Source organism: Aptenodytes forsteri, unplaced genomic scaffold (assembly GCF_000699145.1).
Source record: "Aptenodytes forsteri isolate BGI_AS27 unplaced genomic scaffold, ASM69914v1 Scaffold33, whole genome shotgun sequence".
Taxonomy (NCBI): Eukaryota; Metazoa; Chordata; class Aves; order Sphenisciformes; family Spheniscidae; genus Aptenodytes; species Aptenodytes forsteri.
This window is the reverse complement of record NW_008795037.1, coordinates 7,193,845-7,218,064: the sequence shown is the minus strand read 5'-3', so window position 1 is coordinate 7,218,064 and position 24,220 is coordinate 7,193,845. Positions and strand designations below refer to the sequence as shown.

At 39.7% G+C, this 24,220-nt stretch overlaps 1 protein-coding gene across 3 annotated transcripts in view; it reads left to right on the top strand.

Annotated features, from left to right (window-relative positions):
* CUNH16orf70 (chromosome unknown C16orf70 homolog) overlaps nucleotides 1-22,348 on the top strand; it is a 35,697-nt gene extending 13,349 nt beyond the window's left edge. Inside the window, exons 4-16 of one of the 3 annotated variants that reach the window (XM_009276758.2) lie at nucleotides 381-424; nucleotides 721-800; nucleotides 5,314-5,408; nucleotides 8,164-8,261; nucleotides 9,981-10,093; nucleotides 12,101-12,234; nucleotides 12,765-12,848; nucleotides 13,548-13,630; nucleotides 14,438-14,481; nucleotides 16,497-16,540; nucleotides 17,903-17,961; nucleotides 19,783-19,855; nucleotides 20,315-22,348. In XM_009276758.2, coding sequence (XP_009275033.1) covers nucleotides 381-424; nucleotides 721-800; nucleotides 5,314-5,408; nucleotides 8,164-8,261; nucleotides 9,981-10,093; nucleotides 12,101-12,234; nucleotides 12,765-12,848; nucleotides 13,548-13,630; nucleotides 14,438-14,481; nucleotides 16,497-16,540; nucleotides 17,903-17,961; nucleotides 19,783-19,855; nucleotides 20,315-20,404 — 1,041 coding nt within the window. In that variant the 3' untranslated portion in view covers nucleotides 20,405-22,348. Of the gene's footprint in view, nucleotides 1-380; nucleotides 425-720; nucleotides 801-5,313; nucleotides 5,409-8,163; nucleotides 8,262-9,980; nucleotides 10,094-12,100; nucleotides 12,235-12,764; nucleotides 12,849-13,547; nucleotides 13,631-14,437; nucleotides 14,482-15,837; nucleotides 15,930-16,496; nucleotides 16,541-17,902; nucleotides 17,973-19,782; nucleotides 19,856-20,314 lie in introns of those variants that run through there. The other 2 variants (XM_009276756.1, XM_009276757.1) reach the window with 2 other exon arrangements.
* Nucleotides 22,349-24,220: the final 1,872 nt, after the last annotated feature.

Sequence of the window (24,220 nt, the reverse complement as noted above, 5' to 3'; positions counted from 1 at the left end):
TTGACATTCATTAGAGGATTCCCTAATTTGCTGACCTTTGCTATTACTTTCCTTTGAGCTTGCTTAAGAGTAATCTTTGCAGAAATCAAGATGCTGATGTATTAGTGAAAAGACTACTTGCTGCAGGTCAGTGCTGATTTACACGGGATCTGGAGGTACTGTACTGAACCCGTAGTTGTTCTTCAGTACTTGTTTCAGATGTGCAGTTCCTGAGTCAGTTTTCAGAGTTTCGTCTCTGTCAATGTGATTTATCCTAGCAGAGTTCTGTTAAGGAGGGGAGCGAGCAGCACTAGCTAGTCTTGCCTTTTGATGAGAATTTGCCGCTGTAGTGATTCGCAAATGTGTGAAGTATGGTAATGTTTCTGTTTCCCATGTTTCAGGTGATTGAAGTTTATGACTTGACTAAGGTGAAGTTAAAATATTGGTAAGTGATTTAAGACCTCCCGTGATTTCTTCTTGATTACAGTGATTGGTTTCTCACCTTTTTTTTGATCCTGAATTCATTTTTTCAATCACTCTTGTTAAAAAAACAAAATAACTGTCAAAAAAGAATGTAGATAATTATCCTTTCTTGAACACAGCACTTGGTTAAATTACCAGGTTACTCCTTCCTTCAGTCTTAGAGACTTCTTCCAATTTAAATGTGGTATTGCCATTAGTAAACATTTGTAGCATCCATTCAATATTCTTAAGACAGGTTCATTTTGTTTTCTTTTTCAGTGGTGTCCATTTTAACTCTCAGGCAATTGCTCCAACCATAGAACAAATTGATCAGTCATTTGGAGCAACACATCCAGGAGGTAAGCCGAAGTATTTCTGAGACTCAGAAGCACACCTAGATTGACAGACTTCTTTTTAGGAAATCTGCCTAGAGAAATGTGTAGACACTGTTGTCAAACGATCGGAAGTTGTGTTCCAGAATGGTCGTATTCTTATAGCTGGGATATCATGTAAAATGTACTGTAAGTTCAACTGTGACTTTCTTTAAGTGAAATAGTGAGGCAGAGAGTCATTGGCGCAGAATGGTGTGTTCAGATATCATTAATGATCTGTTTTGAACTGCTAGTACCAGAAAACTGTGAGCTTTGTTGTTGATGCTGTTGTTTTTACACATTCTTACGCGTGGTCAGCTCTCAAGTGTCCTTAGGGATTAAGTATACCATGAACATACAGACATTTGAGCTGATTTCTGTGCAGAGCCAGCCAGGACTGATTGCTCAAGCTCCGTGTTCTGCGAATGTGCTTATACCCCTGCTAGGGCAGAATCAAGTCTGATCCTGTGTGTAACTGGCTTGTGTCTCCCTGCGCCTCCTTCCTGTTACTGGGAGCACTGGGGAGGTGTGAAGCCAGCCTACGTGCAGCATGACCAGAACCAGGACAAGTTTAATTAACCTGGCTGAACCCACTCTGACTCTTGCACAGCTACTTGGCTGTTCGCCACCTCTGTAGCAGGAAAAAGACTATCTTTAAGCTCCTTGCTTACATATGAAAATAGAGAGTGTATTTCAGGGGTTTGTTAAGTGATGAAAATAAGCCGGTGGTAAAACTTTGAAGAGGATACTTATAATTAAACTGCTCAGGAACCTTCAAGAAATGGAGCCACAAACTGGCATAACAAGAAAGAAGATTAACTCCATATAGGCAAGATACCCTTTTTAGAGCATCACGTTCTATTTTTAGCTTAACCCAGTCCATTTGCAGTAGTCGGGCTGATCCCAAATAGGCTAGTGTTCTTTGTGATGGATGGTGGTTGCATATCCAGTCTTTATCCCTGTTCTCTGCAGACAATCTCTTGCACACTACAGAACAGGATTTATTAACTGTGGAGGGTCATGTGGCTGAAGTAATATAATTGCATAAAAGCCTGCTGTAGTAGATGAATATCAGATTGAGGTAAATGAAGCCTGGAGGATTTTTAGCCATGGTACTCCAAGGACCAGAATCAGCCTTTTTAAATTTCACTTTGGTCATAATCGTAACATTTTCCTCTTAGGCAGAAACTCTGAGAACTATAGTTAGCTATTATGGAAATAGTATGTACAAGACTTCATAATTTTAGCTTGTTCTGTGACAGTGGTTTATTTGCAAATATTTAGAGGAGAAGTGCTTGCAAAACTGTGATATTATGAACCATAAAAATAAATATCCGGCTGTAAGCATTGCTTATGATACCAATAGCATGTTTTATTACTGCATGAAATTGTATGCAAGCACTTAAAAGCATAGCTTGGCACCACATGTCCTCGTGCTGAATTTGCCAGATCTTGTGCGCCTGTCATATTCAGTTAAGAAAACTTGCATACTTGCTTCATCTGATGATAGTTTTTCATAACATCTTTCATCCAGTGACACGTAGATATGAAAATGTATTTATTAAAATGTTGGCCTCTATTACCATGTCACTAGTGCATTTGCTTACTCAGTTTCCTCACTGGAAATTTGGTATCTTCCGTTAACAGCCTACTTAGCAGAAGTAAATGCTCTGTATTAAGCTGCCTGTCATAAACAGTTTGAACCGTATCATGCAATGCAAGTTTTTGATAACTCTTTTTTTCTTTGTGTTTTCTGAAACAGAAAAGGCAAAAAACCAGAATAGTTTTCAGCATGTGGGAGGGATGATGATGGTGTTTTCATGTCCCACAAAAATTTGAGCTGGGGTGGGGAGAGAAAGGTGGGAAGAGAAACCTTCCTCTTAATGTGACCAAAGTACCAAATGTCAGTTTTCATGAATGAAAGTATGACATAACCATCCCTTTTCTTCTCTGTACCAATACTCCTCCAAAGCCCCAGTGCAAGCCCTTTAAGTTTAAAAGTATGTTGTTTATCTCTGTGTTAACCTCCACTAGAATTTCAAACGTAATGTTGTCTTTCACTTAAACCCAAGGTGGTTGCAGCAGAACTGTCCTGCAGCAGGATACAGCGATAGCTTCAAAATGTACTTCAAAAGGTTAGCAACGGTTTTGTGTTGAAACCGACCTTCAGTGAGCAGTTTTTTAAAACCACTGATGTGTCAAAACCAAAAGAAGAGTCATCAGGAAAACTGCAACCAGCTTCATTACTTTTTGGCTAATGTTAGTTTGAAACATTGTAGTATCTTTGTCATGGGGCTGATTGAAATATGACCACTTTGGAGGTCAATAGCTTCATCCAAGCCAAGATTTTATCCCACGTTTCCATGATGCTCTGACCTGACCTCCTGCTGGGGAGCGCTTGCTCTTGCCAGTGGTTCTGTTGAAATCACATCCTGTTCTGAGTCCTCGTGGATGTGGCTGTTTGCCGAGGTGCCATTCAGCACGGATGAGGGCTGTGAGATTGAACTGAAGTCGTAAGGTAGGAGGGAAAAAGAGTCCTTCCCTCCTGCCACAGTGGCCTTGCAAGAATGGGGGGAGATCCTGTCTTCTAGCTCTGTAACTCTCAGACTTCAGAGGTTGCCCAGACTCCCCTGGGGTGCCAGAGAAGTCTTGTGCTCGATACTTTTGGATCTGCCTCTGCTTTTATCAGGACTGTGTCTGTTCTGCAGGCTTGCTGGTGTTGGTGGCTTTGTCCCGTCCTGCTCTACAGAAACGTTTTCCAGCTGGTCACACTCTGCTGCTTTCCTGGAAGGCAAACTCTCTCCCCTTCCTTCACCTAGAGTGCAGCAGCAAAGAAGCAGTCTTCTTGCTTCTGTCAGCAATTTTGAATGGAATTATTCTGCAGGCTACCCATGTAGTAAATAAATTAAAAATAATTTTAAAAAGGCTTACCTTGTTCAGTCGTGTGGTTGTGACATATGGTCTTGAGGGAGACGTGAGAGAACTTCGTAAGGATAGAAACATTCCTTGCCCTTTAAGCCTAAACATCAACAAACATTGCAGGGGATGGGAACTGATGCGATTTATATAATCAGATACCACACTTGGCATGACTAGGGGAAAAACGCTTCTCCAGCTGGCTGTGGGCTTTGGAAAAGATGCATCATAATTTATCACATGAGAGAGATTTGTGTAATTTTCCTGCAGATCAAAACATTTCCCTCTCCCCACACGTTTTCCTTTGAGTGACAAGCAGGGAAAATGCTCTTAACCAGCACATTCTGCAGAAAAGGCAAATGATGACTTTTGAAAGCTTAATGCTTATTGCTCAACTATTATTTTTCTATCCTGGGCGGTCTGGCATTGTCCAGATATCTTGTGACATGTCTCTCAACTTGAACATTTGACAGGAATTTATATGCATTTTCTCTCTATGCTATGTCATCTTAAAATTGTAAGAAAAAGAGAGAATATTGAACCAATTTCCTTTGGTAAAGTGGAAGAAAGCAGCTTCTCTTACTGGAGTGTTTCTTTATTGGTTTTTTGCTTCTGCTGTTTTCAAACTGTTTTGCAAATGAACCAGCTTCTGTGTGCGTTACAAGAACGCTATGTTCCCCCCAGCAGCTACCGGGCACAGGTTGAAGTTTGGTAGCATCAATCCCAAAACTGTTCCCAAGCTCCCAGTCTCCTGGGATTGTTTTTAAGCTTTCCACAGCCTCGCAAAACAGTATGTCTTGTTAGAGTAAGTACTGGGGTGACTTTTATTGCTGTTTATAGTTGATGATGTGCAATTTATTGCGATAAATCGGGACATCTCGTGACGTGATGACAGCTGGAAGTCTGTGTGTGTTCTAATTTCTTAGCTGCTCCTTGTAAAAGCTGACCGATCGGCTGGTGTTTCTGGTGATACTGTCTTTAATTATTGTAAGTGGCCTAGGACCCGTGTGTCTGAAGCATTTCCTTCTTGTGCCGTATTACTTGGGGATGCAGGCAGCTGAACTGGGGCATGCAAGAAGGAGCTTCTCTTGGGGAGGAGAGGTGGAAGTGGCAGGGAGGCACCTGTGAGCTCCCACTCGGGAACGTGCTTCCCGGTGGTGTGAAATACTGAATCTTTCAGTGTTCTGGGCACATCTGTCTGAGACTTCCTGGTTAATATTGTACAAGTGTTTCACATGACAATGAACAGAATTGTTTTGTAGTAATAGTAGTTGTTTAAACTACTTGAGGGATATTAAGGTATAATTGATTGTGTCATATTGTATAATTGTATCATTAGGGACCGGTTAGTGCCTACAGGCTTACATAGGCAACTCTTACTTTAATGAATCTAAGGTTTCTCTTATTGCTATGTTTCTACTGCAACAAATTAAAAGGAAAACTATTGCTGTCCTGTGTAATTGTGTTCCTCCCACATCTTGAAGCGTAGTAAATTCAATGAGGTGATGAAAGTGCTGTTAGATCTGAACTGGAGAATTCTTAGTTTATTTTGGTAACTCTGTTTTTACTTTCTTTTCCCTTTTAGTGTATAATTCAGCTGAGCAACTCTTTCACCTCAATTTCAGAGGACTGTCGTTTTCTTTTCAGTTAGACTCCTGGACTGAAACTCCGAAGTACGAGGTCAGCAATCATTCTTAGTTAATGGATAGTCTTTTTGCCTCTACGGTACTTGCAAAATATCACCTACAGCGTGTCTCGCCTGCAAGCAAAAGAAACCAGTAATTTGGAAGGAATTTAACTCCTCGGTTGTGCTCTTATTCATGCTATGTAATCATTTCAAAGTTAAAAATTTTCTTCCTTTTAGCAGAAGGCATATGCTTAGAGGTTTTGCTTGCATCATGAACTGGGACTAGCAATTCTGTTGTTGAAAGTAGTCTTCTAAAAATATGAGCACTCTCTATGCAAATGCGTAAATATTAAGCAATCTACTGGGAGGCTGTGCTTTTATCAGATATTTTTGAATCTCATCAAAGTGATTACGCAACTAAACTAGGGTAGAGTTCATAAAATACATTTTCATCTTAAGTGTCCTTCAGTATGAGTGCTTTTAGAAAGCCAAATGAATGAGCTTTGCTTGTAATGCCTGTTTGCATATTCACCAAATGTTTGGATGAGTTACTGAATAATTGAATGTATTACTGCGTTCCACGAAATCTTTGGAAATCGCTGTCTATAGTGGAAACAAGATCAGGTCTCTGATTTCCACCTATACTAACAAAAATGTATGTGTAACTTGTTTTGTGTGAGGATGGAAATGCTCTCAGTTGTATTATCTAGGCTTAGCAGTTAAAAAGAATGCATGCTGTATGGTATTAAAATAAAAAGGAGCATATAAAGAGCCAAAACAAAGTGGGAGGAATCAACCAATATGATGACACATGTTTTGATGTCACAGCCTAGTACTTCAGTAGTTGTGTTTTGACACGTGAGAGAGCAGGGGGTAACCAGGGGAAGTTACTATTTAGCAGTAGTGAAGGTCAGTTGGGCTTCAGAAATATTGGAAGGTAAATAGAAACCTAATAAGCCGTAAGAAAGAATGTCCCAACAAAGAGTAGTTGCTTTTCATGCAAGCGTTCCCAGGGCGTTTATGAATGAAATGGCCGAGCTGCTAAGAAAGTCAATTGTTATACCGAAGATTTGAGAAGATAATAGAATCATAGAATATCTCAAGTTGGAAGGGACCCATAAGGATCGTCAAGTCCAATTCCCTGCTCCTTGCAGGGCTACGTAAAACTGAAAGATGTTAAAATAAACCCACTAGAATCGATTTTAGCCATTGCATCTGTGTGTCTTGTTTTGGTACATGGTTCAGTTAACTAAGAAAATAATTAAGGATAGTTACAGAATGCTTGGTGCGAATATGCTTTGAGAGGGACATAGTGTGGCTGTTGAGGATGATACAGTTCTCCATAGCTGCCGGAACAGTGGAGAAAATAATTTTGCATTCTCAAAGTCTTTCATCCAGTTGTTCAAATGAGGTTAGTGAAATGTTGTTTGCACAGAGTGAAAGGCAAAATTCTCCCCAGGATTATAAATAGGTAGAAATAGGATAGTTTAGAAAACAGAGTGGTATGAAACAGTCCACAGGGAAGACGGCTATTTGTTCCTCCCCAAAAGGCTCCACATTAGGAAAGACTGAAGAGTGAAAGGAAATTTGAAGATGTCAAAATCTTTCAAGTTCAGAGAGGATCATACAGGAATGCTAAACTAGTTAGCAAAGCAGTGTAATCTCTGCTTATGGAAATGAAAAAACTCTGAAGAAAACTTTGGGGTTTTTATATAGCTGGTAACAAACTGCGGGTGAGGAGAACATGAAAACCTGCTTACGCTGTTTCTGTTAAGAAACGAGGCATGTGTGGCCCAGGCACTTCCATGGTTCTAGAGAAGATTTCTCTGTTGCTAAGGCATAAGTATGTTAAAAAGTAATCTAAAGTCTGACTACTTTAGAAAGCTGTGTTTTGAGGTGTTCATGTTCTGGTCAAATTCAGAAAGAGGATTGAAATCAGGACATCTCTAGATTTGCAAAGTAGTGGAGGTTCCCTTCTAAATACCTACAGCAGTGAAAGTCATTGCTCTGGGTTATTTTTTTTTTTCCTAAGAACAACTTTTTTGTTTACTTTATGTGATGTCCTGCTAAAGCAGACCAGGATAATAGTTTGCATATTGTGCATCTTGGTTTTTGTGTGTGACAAAGTTTCTTTTCTGTCCAGTGCCAGCAAAGTACGTTGACAGTCTTGAAGAAGGTCCTGTCAACTTCAGAGTTGAAAGAAGTAGGCTCTTACCGCACTAGAAGAATGAATCTGGCTTCCTTAGCACGCTTTCTAGTTGATGAGAACACTCAAAATCCCTATCAAAACAATATGTGTAAGAATGTGGTGATAAGGAGAGTGGAAAATGTATTTAACGAATGAGTCTCTGCTCATCAGATAAAGGCCTTTTACAAACCAGCAAAAATGTTAAAAGGCTGAAATCAATGCAGTGGGAGAGGACAAAGAAGAAGTTCTACCTTTCAGATAGCCGATTTCTTAGACCTTAAATACAGTGTAGCAGTGCAAATACTTTTATATTGCTAGTTGCCAGTGATCAAACCAAGAAAACTTGAATTCTCAGTAAACACAATGGCTAATTGTCAGACTAGTGCCATCTTTTGGTGGATAAGCATAGTGAGCATTGCACTCCAGCTTGGGAATCCGGGAGTGGTGTAGTGTAAAGAAACGCCATCTGGAAGGGTTTTTTGTTGTTGTTTTTCCCCCTTGTCTTTGGCTAGAGACTTACCTGAATTGGTAAGCATATACTGTATTTCTGTTGTAATTTATAACTTTGACCTGAAGTGTCCAGTGTGTCATGTAACAAGAATGATTTTGTATATCCACAGCCTAACTTTGCCCATGGTCTAGCCTCCCTGCAAATTCCACATGGTGCGACTGTGAAACGTATGTACATCTACAACGGAAACAGTCTGCAGGATACCAAGTATGTACAGCTGGTCGTGCTGTTTTGATCATTTAGAACATACTTTTTCTTCCTCATTTATTTAGGGCTTTGCAAATGCTAAATATAATCATACACTTTTTTGGTTCAGTTTGGGTCTTTTATGAATTCGGTAGCGTGCAGAATGCCTTTAGATACCAACCTCTTTCAAATTTCCATAGGCGTTGTCCTCAGACCTTGTAATCAAATGTTGGTTTGATTTATGTTGCTATAAAATCGGCTTGGCTCAGCTGTAGTAGGCTAATTCAGTTGACCTGAAAATGAATTCATGAAGTAAAGGAGGAAATGTAGTGAGTCTAGTAAGAGATGCCGTTAGGATATTCTTACTCTATATTTTGTTTGCATGCTAATGACCTCTCCCTAGACAATCAAAGTACCCATACACAATATTGGTACTATGTATGTCATGGCAGGGTCCTGCCAAGGGTCTTAAACTCACTCACAATACAAAAATAATAAAATATGTATTTTCAAGCTTAAGCCGTATGCATAATCTACGATATATTCAATATATTTGCAGTTACCTGACTCAACTTACCATTCTGAGGAAACTAATCTTCATGCCTTAATACTAATGGAATAGTTGTATTTTAATATGGTTAATGTTTTCTGTGGTACTGTAGTCTGTATTCTTTTAAGCAGTAATTTACTGTACAACATCTGATGTTTTGCTCTTTCTAAAAATGTCGTTCCTGGGGTTCCTTACTCAAGGAAAAATTGAAAGGACTTCTGTAAATTCTTCCTTTCAGCTTATAAATACCCAAACTGATAAGGTGGTAGTTTTTGCAGAGACAGTTGTGTGCTAATGCTAGGAGAAGATTAACGCATCTGCGGATTACTGCTCAGAAGGGAGGGAACCTTGTTTATGCAGACATTGTCTCCTAATTAGAAATAGGAGACAGAAATAGAAATTTCTGCACTTCAGAAAAATGTTGTTGTCTGTGCCCATCTGTGACACAGTGGGCTTTAGTGGAAGCACTAATTGTTGCACGGGGCTCTGGTGTGTGTGTGTGTGAGAGCTCAAAGCCTGACTTTCAGCTCATGTCATTCACACACAGGAGAAATTCACCTAAGAAAAGTGAATTTTACGGAGAATATACAAACTAACACACAAAAAAGCAGTCCTTCCACTGAAAATATCTTCCTTGGGGCTGTTATAATTTTCTCAGGTATTATTGTAATTGAATTAAAATGAGAATTGTCCCAGTAAAGCAGAACAATTGCTTGTGGTGTACCTGCACAAGCTGAATTCACGTTCTGGGCTATGGAGTACCTTCCCAAGAGCAGCGAGAGCATCACAGAGAAGGCTGCATTTGGGTGATATGCCTAGTTCAAGGAGTAGGTATCTCTAAGCACTGTACAACTTCCATTTTCCCAGAGAGAAGTCTGAAATGATACGTCCTCATAGGAGGTATCCAAAGGCTAGATACAGTTTCTGTAACTTCTGGAGTCTTTGGAACTTGCCGTTTGTTTCATTAATAGTAAAGGTCCTGCATTCGAGTGCTGCCTTGCTGTTCCTCTTCCTTTTTCCCCAGGCTTTCTGATCCTTGTGTTTAACATAACTTATAATTTTCAGTCTGAGTTAAATGCAGCTTTGTCAAAATTAGCGTGCTGTGTTCCAGTGAACTGGTAGCGCCTTGTTAATGGAAAATTAGAAGATTAAGTAAATCTTATGCACGTTTTTTGTATGATTGGTTTCAGGGCTCCCTTGATGCCCCTCAGCTGTTTCCTTGGTAATGTGTATGCTGAGAACGTTGATGTTCTGAGAGATGGAACTGGACCCTCAGGTTTACGGCTTCGCCTACTCACTGCAGGTATTAGTGCCACTCAGAACATTGAACTGGTTGCTTTCCTCAGGAAAAGAGGGATAAACCTGTATAAATTAAGCATAGGTTATTTGTGATGATTTTACAGGTGATTTCAAAGTGTTCTATATACCTTATTTTGAACTATTGGAAACAAAACCCAGTAAAAACCCTGTGAAGGTGAGTGCCTGCTGCTGCATTTCCCTGGCCCTGGAGGAATCACGGGGGACTGTAGCCCTGTCCTCTGTAGTTCCAAGTCCTTAGAGTCTGTTTGCAGAAATGGCATTTGTCTCCAGGTGTATGTGTAGAATAAAACAGATGCGAGTACATCACTGAAAAAAACATGAGAAATCAAGAAACCTTATGTACATGTGCTTTTTCTGAGATTTCAGTGAGCTGTATAATGTTGATATTTTTGTGATTGATTCTGGAAGGCTTTTAAAAATGCCAGCAAGAGACTACATCAATGCTGCAGCCATAGACTGCGCTTTAAATTCAATTCCGTTTTCATTTGCTGTAGGAGGCAGCAGTGAAAGCGACAGGCTGATGAATACCTTCTCCTTGTGTGTGCTTTCAGAGACACGGGGAGGCGGGGCTCAGAAATTAGGGAAGGATATGATGACTGCAAAGGAGCCTTGTTCAGTCACCATAACTTGAGGCTTGACAATGTTTTTAAGAAAAAAATACTGAGATGTTTTTAACAATTTTCATTAGCAGGCTCAGCTTTTGACCTCTTCTGATTACTAGCTGTATGTATATTGAGGAAACACTTGGAATGCATTTCCAATATGCAAAAGTTAAAAAGGAGAAAATTTAAGATGAAGGATAAAAAATCATGAATAAAAATGGAGCAGATGTTTTCAAGTTACTTTGCTTCTCTCTTTACAGAGGAAGATAATGGAGAGCTGCCTAGGGCAGGGAACATATATCCTCGTGTACTAGGGAAGGAGTTAGCTATAACATCATCATAATATAAATGATTTTGAGAAATTGGACACTTCTAAGGTAGAGTGTCAAGCTTAGTGAAAAATATATATATATGCAGCTTAAAGGAAATGTCAATGAATAAAGTAATTATTAAAATATATCACTAATGTTCAGACTAAAACTTGCAGAGAGGCAATCTTGCTAAAGTTTGCAGAAACTCCTTTGTAGAACATATTACACGCCTGTTCTAGCACAAGTTTCTCTGCAAGTGTATTAATTTGAAGTAACTCTTGCTTAAGAGATCAAGGATGACTCTATTGGATTTTCATGATTTATTTTATTGGGTAACTGGCTACATAAATAATGTATAGTGAGAAAAGCTAAGTGTGTATTTAGCGCACATCCTGTATTTTGCAGTAACTGCTGCGTATGTGTACATGCATTCTCGGAAATGTAAGATGCTGCATTCCAGAAAGCAAATGGGGTCACAAACTGTAAGGTCTTTCCATTTCTTAACATCTAGTAACGTATGGCAGCCGTTCATCTATGTAATGGCTATTCGGTAAGATCCATTTTTAACATTGTTTGCGTAGGAACATACTTGCTATTGATTTAATAAGCTATGGGAATCTTGAGTAAAGGATGTGTGTTTTCTGGTAACAGTTAATATGGATGAGGAATTTCATTTCACGGACTTTACTACTTTAGCAACTAGAGATGTATCTCCAGCTGAAGTAGAATATTTTAAGGATAGAAATAATTCTTGGTATTTACTGCTAATAACCAGCTGAACAAATTGAGGCTGACTAGGAAAACAAGTCACGTTCACGTGTATGGCAAGGAAGTGAAGATAGCATTGCTGACGCTGGAGGTTAAGGTGGGGATCTGTGCAGCAGTCAGCACACACATCCCTTTGATAAGAAATGTTTAAACTGTTGCAAGATAAAGGGTTAAATTTAGTTTGGCGCTGTTGTCTAAAGAATGCAGCTGGTTTGTGATAAATAGAGGAATGCTAAGCTTTTGGTGTTGATTTGCTGATGTATTCTCTGATCAGGAAGGATGAATTTTGAGTTGTTTTTCATTCTGCAGGTTGTGGCCCGGGTGTTTTAGCCGATGCCAAGATGCGGGTATTTGAGCGTTGTGTGTACTTCGGTGATTCGTGCCAGGATGTGCTGAGCACCCTGGGGTCCCCGCACAAAGTCTTCTACAAGTCCGAAGATAAGGTGAGGGAATTGATTCAGGCGCAGGACTTTCTCTCTGTTCAGTGCTGTCTCGGTTTAATCACAGGGCCTGCGTTTTGTAAGGCCAGTGAAGTTAAACTTCCATGTCGGACAAATTATGAGTGCTTCACCTGACATGTAATAGACCAGGATGAACCATTACATAATTTGATTTTAAAAAGCTTTTTTAAGCTAAATTGATGCAAATCTGTTTAAATTAAAAAAAATTGCATCATTTTAACTGGTTTAAAAATTGATAAAAATAGGAGCACTTTTGAATCCAAATGAGCTTTAGCAAGGGTGTACTCCCTTTGAGTAAACCTTTTACTTCAGATAGCTAAAAAAGAAAAAAACCTGATGTATCACTGTGCCGCTGCAAGCAGCTGATGGTCCTGTCATGAAGCAGAGTATCTTACGTATTTGAACAAGGGCTTCAAATGAGATAATGGCAATTTGTTTGAATGTAGTGATGTTGTTAATGGCATTCATCTTTGTGAGCGTTGTTAAATACATCTGAAAAATGTGTCTTGCAGATGAAAATCCATTCGCCCTCGCCCCATAAGCAGGTCCCATCAAAGTGCAATGACTACTTCTTCAATTATTTCACACTTGGAGTGGTGAGTGGGAAGCTTCCACAAACAAATTCATGTAAAGTTTTGATTTAGCTACACGGCAGTCCTTTCAGAAGGCCAAAGGCTGTGGGAAATGAGAGACTGCAAAACTCTTGATCGCTGCCTTAGGAATCTCTGGATATGAAGAACACCACTGCCTTTTCTCTAGCACTTGCAAATTCAATCGGTAACGTTTGATCATCTCCACCAGTGGATGGAGGGCTCTTTATGTTTGTGCTTTGGCATTCTCTTAGGTTTTCTCCCTCTGCCATGCCTGATGCATAGATATACTAGTTCTTGTTTCTGAAATCCATGCTCCTGTCCCACAGAACTGAGATAGGTGTATCAATTGTGAAAGTTTGCCGAGTTGTGGGATGTAGTTCAGCCTTCATGTCCCTCCTTACAGCTATTTTGCTGTAAGTTACCGTAAATAACATGCAGAAAAACAAGACTTCCTTAGAAAACTTGCCAACATTAGCAAATGAAACTGCAGTTGTTATTGAGTGCTGGAGGAAATGGGTGTTTATTTGAATTTACAAATAGTCTCATTTTCAAATACTACTTTTCATAGTTCCATTTGGTTCCAATGAGATAGATACATATCACTATATACAGGTACTATTGTAACTAATCTCAGGTTAGTTTGGGGAAAGCCACCTTCCTCTATCCAAATTGCTTCATGTCTGTCTGTTTTTTCTTCAACAGGATATTCTCTTTGATGCAAACACTCACAAGGTGAAGAAATTTGTCCTGCATACAAATTATCCTGGTCATTACAACTTTAACATGTGAGTGTAAAGAACTGATCTGTTAAAGAGTATTTTAAAACACCTGAAAAGGAAATCTTATGTTCCCTTAATAGAATTCCAGTATTTCTTCCCCAAGTGTTTTTGGTGTATCTGGTAACCCGTGGAGGTTTCAGCCATCATTATTAGCACTTTTTAAAAATTATTTTCTTTTTACTTTTAAATGCCTTTATATTGTCAAGTATGTCTTTAAGCAGTAAATGAGGTAAGGTGGCTCTTGGGCCAGCTATAATGAGCGAACTCTCTTGCTAGAGGCAAACTTCATATTAGCAAGAGTGTTCATTTACTGGTAGGTAGGCTGCTGGTTTTTTCCTGACATTATTTCGGTTAGTGATTAAAAAAAAAATTTCTCTCGTGCTTCTGAACGTATTTTCAGTACTTTTAAAATGCAAACTCTTTAGGGGAGTAATATGAGTTAAGGAATAAGTGATTGGATGTCTGATTAAAGCAAATGTGTTTTCAGGCAGTTGGCGTTAGTGACAGAGAAATCTATGGTACTGTTTCTAAGCTGAGTATTTTTCCATCCACTCTGCATAACAGCAGAGTAATTTGTGCTGAAGGACCTTTTGTGTTCTTTAGAAAATTGTTAGGACATTGCCAGACAGCTGCCTTTTTTGATGTAGAAAATAGAAATGAGAACTTTTCTTCTTAACCTGTTAGCATTGAGACTCTCATTTTATTATTTGTGTGACTTCTCATTAAACTGGTTATTAAGAGCCCTAAGTTTGTGCTATGCAGTTTATTTTGGGTCTTCTGTTTTCTAATAGCTTTACGATTTGCACTTTCTAGTTACCATCGCTGTGAATTCAAGATTCCACTAGTCATTAAGCGAGGTGAGTAGTTCATCTCTTGTCCTGCTCAGGGGACATGTACCACAAAATGCTCAAAGGGGAGGTATGATCAGTTTTCATTTCTAATGCATCCTTCATTATCAGAGGGTGCTAACAGTGACAGTCATTGAGGCAGAGGAGGAATTTTGGGGTTAGGTTTCTATTTGTTAAGTCAAAAAGATACTTCAGGACAAGTTAGCAGTTCTCTGATTTTACTTACACTACCTTCTTTACTTACTTAAATCACAGTAATATTTAGCTGCAACATCACTAATTTTCTGTAATGCTGCCACTCTGCTAAAATTAATTACCTTGTACCTGGAGGCTCAAAATCTGTAAGGCAGCGTTAAGTCTGAGCTGGTCTGTCCAATCCACTCTTGAACTTTTTAACCCTGAACTCGCTTTTGAAAGGCTTATTCATGATACTTAATATGAACTGGTTTAGCGGGGAATGAGAACAAATATCTGGAATATGTTGGCTCTGTGTGCTATAGACAAAGTATGTCTGTTGTGTTCACTTGAAAATCTCTACTTGAAAAAATACATATATAATCAGTAGTGCTGAATTCTACAGGATATTTAGATGTGCCCAGCACTGTGCGTGTAAGTAATCGCAACAAAGCATGGGGAACCTTGTTTGCGTGAAGATCATAGTGATCGAGGTAGACTGCTTTTATACAAGAATTAACAGGTGTACTGGGAAAGTGTGTATTTTGATTATCCAGGGAATACTGGATGCTGGCTAAGGTTTTGGCCAGGGATGCTTTCTTCATTTTGATTAGTTCACTGAAAGCACTTCCCTGTGTAAAGTGCAATTCTCCTGTGGCTGTCACAGCAGTTTGAGCATGTAGAGGAATAAAAACCTGGAGAAACAATGTCTGGATATACAAGCTTACATGAAAGTTGATTTGTACTTCAGCCAAGAGAATAAGCGTGAAAGTTCTCGCTTTTTAAATTATTTTCCCTTAGGTTACTGTGCAAGACTTCAAAGGCATTCATTTCTGATTATTTTTATTCACCTCAAGTAGTACCATGAACCTCTTCTGAATATGTCTGGGGTTTTGGTTTATTTTGGTTTTTTTAAATTCACTTTCTGGTCTCTAGCTTGTGTTCAGGACATGTAACAAGTTGAAAACAAATGTTACAAAATTTATCAAGAGCCCATCTTCTTCCATCTGGTGGCAGTGCCTGATGCAGCTTTATTAACTCCCTTCTGTAGTTCAACTTCGGGCAATAGATTGAAAGCCAGAGTTAAGTGAACTCTTTGAACATAAAGAGAGCATGTTTATTTAGCAGGTGGAAAATACAGAGGAGCTTTCAATCGAATTAAAGACCATTTGCTATGTTTGACTTGTTTAGTGTCTCGGTCCATTCCCACTGCTTCAGGAAGGTGCTTTCAGTATTCAGAAGCCCCCAAATGTATGTAAGAAATAGCGCTTGAAACCACCGGCAAACAATTTGTGTTTAAGACTGTAAGCATAAATGCAATGTTGTCCGCACCTGCAGCTTTTTTTATTATGCAGTAGGTAGACTGCAATTCCCAAGCTCTCTGCTATCTTTGTTTTTGAAAGAGTGGCATTTCAGTTGATTTCAGGCCTGCCGGCTCCTGAATCTCAAGCTGTCGGTTTTAGCCAGCTTCCTTTCCAAGAGTGTTTGACTTGATGAGTGGCACCCCATCTTATCTCAATGAGTGGCTGCGCTAGGCGTGTTAACCTAGTGCAAGGAGATGTAGTCTCTCTTACGCTGGCATTCTTCTACGTAAGGTTACGGCTTAAGCATATATAGTGTTAGAACTTTGGAACTTGCTGTAAATAGGCAGATTTGTTTAATCACCTGAACTGGCATTTAATCAATGTTGTTGACAATTCTGGTTGCTAGTAAATGCTGGTAAATTTGCATATGAACCAATCTAATGCTTGTGTGTCTCCTGCTCTCTGAACTAACCTCCCAAAATAAAGGATTATATAGGAGACTGTTCAAGTATAAACTACAAAGGCTTTTCTGTTTTTCTTTCATAGATAGTGCTGATTCACAGACTGAAACATGTACAACATACAGCAAGGTAAGTCTGTGCAGAACTGAATGTTTTCCTTCTTTTCTTAAACCATCTAAATGCTCTATGCTGAATTTGCAGTACGCTTTGAAGAAGTAATAGCAGGTGAATCATGTTGGTTTAAAATAGAAAAGTTGAAGGCCAAAAATTCATGTATGTTTTGTGGTCTAAGCATTTTGTTGTGTTAAGGATTGAAGGCATTCGTAATAGCACGTTTCTAGTAAATTAAATTATTGCATTCTTGCATGCTTTGCATTTTAAGATAGCTGCAGGTAGACATAGAACAGCAAAATAAGCGATGTGGGAAAGCGATAGCGGTGGTGGCTGAATGTTAGCTGGAAGAGATATTTCTAAACAGAATTTTCACAGGGCTTTTCTACTTAATGTAGCTCTTGAAGACATTTAGTATTTAACCAAGAGGGTCCAGTGCTCTTCCAGTTTCTTCTGAAGCGTGCCAGTAATGGGATGTTTCTCGGCAGCAGCAGGCCTTACAAAAATGTCACTGCCAGTGTGACACCTCCTGATGACAGCAGACTCCTTGAAGACTGTATAGCCTTACTACCCAAATGAAATTGCTGCTGCATGTTTTGGAGCTACATTAAGTTGAAAAACTTCTCAAAAATCGTGTTCAGCAGTGTCTCTACAGTTAACGTTCAGCCAGGGTCAGTGCTGCTCTCTTGGCTCCTGGGGTGCCAAATGAAGACTTTCCTTGATGAATTTTGGGTCCCATATTGGGAAGAAAAAATTGGAGTCAGCAACCTGGAAGCTGCCATTCTTTGCTTTTTGATTTGAATTACTTGCATCCTTCAGTGCTTTGACTTATTTCAGTCTTGTGTGTGAAACTGCAGCTGCTTAAGTCTGCTTAGAGTGATGAAAACTGCTGGACACTCCCAATGATGAAATAGTCCAGCTTTCCTCTTCTTTTCCAAACTTGTCGCTTAAATCAAGGAAAGGCTTTTGGGAGAGGTAGCAGTGATGCTATTTTTCTGTCTGCAAAGGTATGTAAGAGGATATTTGCTGAGGTTTCCCACAGCTGCTTTGTTCTCTGAGTTGTCCCCGAAATGCTACAAGACTTTCCAGCTACATTTTACCCATAAGACCCATAGAATTTTTTTATATTAATAATTCTAATTCAAAGCTATTTTGGGACAAAAATGAGAGTAAACCCTGGGAGGATTTCCTAGCCCTGGTAATGGATAGTTTCCATTACTGAGTATGGCTTCAGTTGCAAAATACTTCTGTAAGTACAACCTCTGTGTTATTTGGCAAATGAGCGTGTCACAAACAAAAATGTACACGAGACTCTTCCTAGATAAAAAGAAGAGTTTTCCCGTGCCTCACTTTAACACAAAGTCTTTGATATATTTGCAGTGGGACAGTATTCAGGATCTTCTGGGGCACCCTGTAGAAAAGCCAGTGGTACTTCACAGGTAAAGATCTCTCTATTTTCCTTGCAGGGATTGTGGCAAATGAGCGTGTCACAAACAAAAATGTACACGAGACTCTTCCTAGATAAAAAGAAGAGTTTTCCCGTGCCTCACTTTAACACAAAGTCTTTGATATATTTGCAGTGGGACAGTATTCAGGATCTTCTGGGGCACCCTGTAGAAAAGCCAGTGGTACTTCACAGGTAAAGATCTCTCTATTTTCCTTGCATGGATTGAGCTGGTAACAGAGGATGAGTCTAAACTCATCCATGGGATGAGGGAGGGGTGGGGAGGGGTGTTTATTGCACTAGTTACTTTTAGGCTGCTTTGCTGATACAGTTTCAGACTTTTTGGCCACTAACAAGACTAGATAGCTGCTCTCAGGTGAAATAGACTGACACGCAAAATGACAACTTGGAAAATTTTGGAATGAAATTTCCAAAATTCCTTGAACTGTAAAATCCGGAGAAGAGCTAAGCAGCACATAAAGAAGTATCTCTGTTCACGTGTAATAAATAGCATAGATTTTTTTTTATACTAGTCACATGCATTTCAACAATGTGACATCATCTAGCACAGTGTGTAGTGTATATGATAGCAATCTGTCTGAAGAAGCCTTGCTTTTACGAACATACATAGTTGTTCTACAGTTCTTTTCAGCTGACTGAAGATAGAACGGTGTGCTCACACTTGCTCCATTCCTACAGGGGTTGAGCTGGGTGTTGGGTTAAATAGGCATTACCTGCTTGCAGCGCTATCGTTCTATGATATGAAACTATGATTTGTCTTGGGACAAGTGTAAGTCATGGGTACTGTGAAAATACTGCAGCAATTTCAGATATACCTAACAAGTATTTTCATCAGGCTTTCCTCAGATTGAGTTTAATTTCCACCACCACACCACCACCCCCCACATCATGGTGTCCTTTGCTCCCCTTTACTCCTGTTTTATTCCAATGAGATCATTAGAGCAGAAGTCATGTAAAGTAAAGCTGGGGTGAAATAGCCATTACATAGAGCCCTTCTGTTTTTCATCTGTGTTGTAGAGAGTAGTTCAACCACAGTTTGCTTTACTGAGCACATCTCAAATGTCTCAGACATGCAATTTGAGAAACTGACCAGTTACAAGAAAGGCCAAAAGGTAAATATTTTTGGGGCGGGGAGCGGGTTGGCTGTAATCTAAAATCCATTGCAGTCAGCAGGAGTCTACTATTGTCGTATAGATGATCCAGAAATATCGGAAATATCTGAAGGACAAGGGATACATTAATCTTGAAAAATACTGTTTAGTAAAATCTGGATTATTCTATTTCAGCATCTTACAGGGTAATTTTTTAACATGATAAAACCAGTGAATTAATAGTCAGCATATAGTAAATATGTTTGGTAAAGGCTGAGAAATAAAGTAGATTGAAGAGTGGGAAAGGACCTTGCACAGAAATAACTTGTAATAAATTACATGGTGCTTCTCTCTTCCTATGTATCTGCTTACTTTCAGGGTTCTTCCTGTTCAAGTTCAGTGAGAGAGAGTTTTCCTGTAGAGGTTGTTAGTAACTTTTTGATTACTTTCTCCCTGAGTATTAATAACGGCTCTGTGACGTTAAGCAGAGGTATCCTCTGGCTCACTTGGAGTCTAGCAGTGGTGTTGCATAACATAGATTTACTTTCTTTTGATGAAAGCCATGATAAAGATGCCATAATTTGCCTTATGTTACTGAGTGGTTATTCTTCCCTAAGAAGTTCCTGATCCTCACGCATCCTTTTTTTTTTTTTTTTTTTTTTTTTTTTTTTTTTTTTTTTTCTTCCCCCCTCTTTTCTGTTCAGGTCGTCATCTCCGAACAACACTAACCCATTTGGGTCAACCTTTTGCTTTGGACTGCAACGAATGATCTTTGAGGTTAGGAGAAACTTTCATATTTGTCTGAGCAAGAGAAGATGAGGAGTTTGCTATTATTACTACTGGCTTCTTATTTCCCATTTCAAGAAAAGCCAGCGCTTGGGAGTGGCTGTATTTTTAGAGCTTATTGGCAGAAACAGGCAACTTCCCGATCTCTTCTCTGAGGTTGTACATTTGCATGTTAGAGCTGGGACTTCAGGTTTGTCACCTAGAACTCGTGCTGGCAGGAGATGCATGCGCTCAGCTCTGAGTAGTGGTGGAGCATGCTGGTGTTTAAATGTGTCATGGAAATCTAGAGACCGTTTTTAGGAACTAGCCAAGAGCTTGTTGCTTTCTTTTGTTGTTGGAATTTCTTTTTTTCAGGCAGATCAGTTCCCTATTTGCCATTTTCACTCTTCTGAGTTCCTGTTTGGTGTACAGTTCTCTTAATTTCCCTTTTTCCCTGCCGTCCTTTTGCAGGTGATGCAGAATAATCACATAGCTTCTGTTACTCTGTATGGCCCAACGCGGCCCAGCAGCCAGTTGAGAACATCGGACCTTCCCCAGTGAGCATCCCCTGCAAAGTCAGCTAATCTCAATGCTACAAAATTAGTACAGCGTGCCTTGATTTGCTGCCACTTATAATATGGAAAGCACGTTATGATTTTTTTTTTCAATAAGCCTTTCCACCCAGGAGCGGTGTGGAGGGGAAATTCTCTCAACCCTTCATCATGGGGCATGGAACTGTTGATGGAGGAAAGCAGCTTAGGTGCCTGTGCCGTCGTTTATTCCTCTCCGTTGCCCTCATCCTATGCAGCACAGACCTGAAGAGACTGTCCCCCCTTCTCAGCTGGCAGAAGGGGGAAATGGAAGAGGGGCACGTAATGACTGCAAGAGTTAGAAGCACAAACTTTCTGAGCCTTGGAGCATCTGGAAGCAGGTATTGATTTTAGTCTGTTTGTGTTACTGTATTGATGTGGTGGTCACATTTTAAGAAAACGTGTGTGTATATATATATAGATATAAACACATCGGTATTTCTGTGGCTTAGGACATTGTACCAAGTGTGACAAGGATGTATATATGTCCATGATTTCAGGCACCACATCTTTGTGTAACTTTAAACCAAGCAAGTAGCATGTGCATAATACTTGGTTGTAACATTTGCACTACATACACTTTAATTACTTGATGAACGTTTATCTTCACTGAGGAGCATCTGTGTACTGGGTGTGAGTGGGGTGTGATGGTTATTTAATGTACGCTGCGCATAAAGCTTATTTATACAGTGGATCAAATTTATCCACCTTCCTGCACTAATATGTACTTGATATGCTGAAACATTTTTTTTTCTGCCATGGCTGGTTTACTAATTCTTTTTCTTATGCAGTTTAAAAAAAAAAAAAAATTCTGGAAGAGGTTGTTTCTATGATTGAATTATGTTTTAGTGAAAAGGTTTGATACAATTTTTCGTACTACAGAAAGATGTAACGAAGAAATAGCGTTGCCTCATTTACCTCTGTTACAAAATCCTTTATTCCTACTCTGTTTCCTTAGAGAAAGAAAAGCTGTATATAATGGTATCTCAGAAAGAAATTCCCGAGCTCTGGCATCACCAAGAAAACCTTTTCTGTAACTTTTGATGTATGATTTTAATTTATGCCAAAGGTTTAGCCAAAGACATCCTTATTGTAGTTTCACCATTTCTGTACATACATGCTAACTGCACACCCCACCCCAGCAGACAGGATATAGGCTTCTTTCTAGTTGGGAGATGCTGCTCGCAACATTTTATCCCAGGAGGATACTTTAGGTTTCTAGTTCTCTTACCAGTCTTATTTGGGGGAAATAGGTGGTCTGTCTTTGGAATATTGAACCCTTTTTAAAAATGGACAAGAGAAATGTATAATTTTATCCCATTTTTAATATTTTGGTGTAGCAACTTGTGATACATAGATGACAATTTTGTGAGTTTTACTATGTGTGTACAGATTTTGTAAATATGACATTTTTGTAATTTTAACTCCATGTACAGTGTAATCCTGTATAGTTTATCAATGAATGAGAGATAGGAAATCGAATGTTAACTGAAGTTTTGGATCCTGGACCAGTAGCAGGGATAAATGTGGTGTGTGTGTGTGAGACGTTCTTTGCCATTTAGTCTTCCTGTATACTGTGATACTCTAAACTGTTTTGCTAAAACAAACAAAAAAGCCCCACGGAGAATCTAATGGATAAGGAAAAAGTTACTGTTTACCTTTATCCCTAGGTGTCACTCCTGTTGAACCCCTGTTCAATCTGTGCTGTCTCCTGTGATCATTGCTTGCTAAGAAAATTCTATGCCTCAACCTTCCTTTTGTTTCCTCTCTAATTTTAATTTCATTTTACATAGCCCTTCTGTAAATTAAATGGAATAATAATGAGCATGTACACTGAAAGAAAAATAAAATGAGACTCTCAGTTACTGTTTTTGTGTTAAATACAGTTGCTGGGTGTTTTTGTAATAAAACCATGGATGTTTTTGCCTTTTTTTTTCTTATCAATTCGTCCTTTTTATTTTACTGTCTTTCAGACGGTATATTTGAAGTACCTGACTAGTGTTCCTCCTTTACAGCCGATACAGTACATTCTCTGGAGAAGCAGTATAAAAAGTAACATAACTTGCAGTCTGTCTCCTAGTAGACACATGAAAGCATATTATAAATTTTTGCCCCGAAGTGGAGAAGGAAAGTCTTTAAAGTGTGGTAAATAACACCATGGCTTCTGTATTGTGTTCAAAAATGCGGTTGTTACACTCATGTCAGCCTCTGGGTATCATTAAAATCGATCGAGCTTCACAGAGTTTGAATATAGCACAACAGAATGGAAGAAACGTCTGCAGTAAAAGGAGCAAACGTGAATTCCCGTACTGCTTTCTTGTGCCCTGAGGTACTTCAACAGCAAAGCATTGAAAGTACGCTTACCCTGAAGTAGCTTAGAGGTTAATGCAGGGCGTAAGGAGTGGGACTCCGGTTTCCATTCACGTTTCTCCTGCAGTGGCTGCATCATGCAGGGTAGAGCACTCAGCTCTCCCTCCTCTAGCATCCTTCGGTTTTGGAAGATAAAATGACCTTGCGTAATGCTTGGCTCAGTGCGCCTTGGGAGAATTTTATGATCTCTGAACTGAGATGGTGTGCATGCTTCTGTTACTAAAATACGACAGCAATCCTGCTAATAATTAACTTAATTTTAGTTAATCCTTTTCTAATAAAGGCTCCAGATTAGCTGCAGGAGGAGATAAATTCTTCATGGGACGATTTGAGTAATGGCTATGCAGATGCTACCAATACGCTGCTCTCAAGCATACTCAGTTGGAATTCTTCAGAAGTGTGAGGTCAGGACAGCTGCTATAACGTGCACCTCGAGACTTAGGACAGGATAACAGCAGCTAACCAAAGGTATTTTAACAACTTCAGTGACTCCCATCTTCTCTTGTAACACGCTGGTGAGTCAAAGTGATGAAAACAGCGTAGATAATGAAATGTGCTCTCTTAACAGCCCAGATACTTCTCTAGGTCAGTCCCTTCATCTTGAAAAGTTCCTCTGTAACAGGCAAAAATTAAAGGCAACTTTGCATCTTGGCCGCTGCTGATGGGCTGAGCGCAAAGCATTTGACTTTTGGGAGAGGCAGAGCTGAAGAGGGGCACGGGGAGGTAACGTGGAGCAGCGCTTTTGGGTTTCCTCGCCCTTCCTTTGTGATTGCAGCTGTTCATAGCTCGCTTATCTGAGATGTTTTGCTTTGTTTGCTGCTATTTGGACTAAGCTAAGCCAAGCTGTTCCTGTGCTGATGCATTAGGGGAGCTGGTGTGGAGCCTTACGGACTTGCTGGCATGAAAAGGTTAGGACTGGGTGGGGGGGACTGATGGCAGTTTTGAATCACCAGAATGAAGAAAGGAAGGAATAGGGAATAGAGGAGCTCTGGGGGAGAAGGTGAGGATGGCAGCGTGGCAGGAAGGGAGGGGCTGGGACAAGGCTGTTTCTTTGAACCAAAAGCTGCTCCTTGCAGAGGGGGGCTCAGGGTGCAGCAGTGTGCCAGCTCGAGCTCTGGCGGGCCAGGTGGGCAGGGTGCATCACCTCCCCCTCCCAAAGGCACCGAGAGGTCTGGGCTGTGTCAGATCCCACCTCAGCAGGTGCCCTCGTTAGAATTACATATGGTTTGATACAGATCCTGCATGTTGGCAACATGGGCGATGCTCCATCATTTTGGTTTCATATGATAAAACTGATGATAACGTTAAGTACAACTGCATTTTTAATAAAACATACTGTGCATATGATCCCATTTTGATGTGTGCCTTCTTCCTTTGTATACAAAGTAAGAGTTTGTGTGTGTGTGTCTGCTTAACT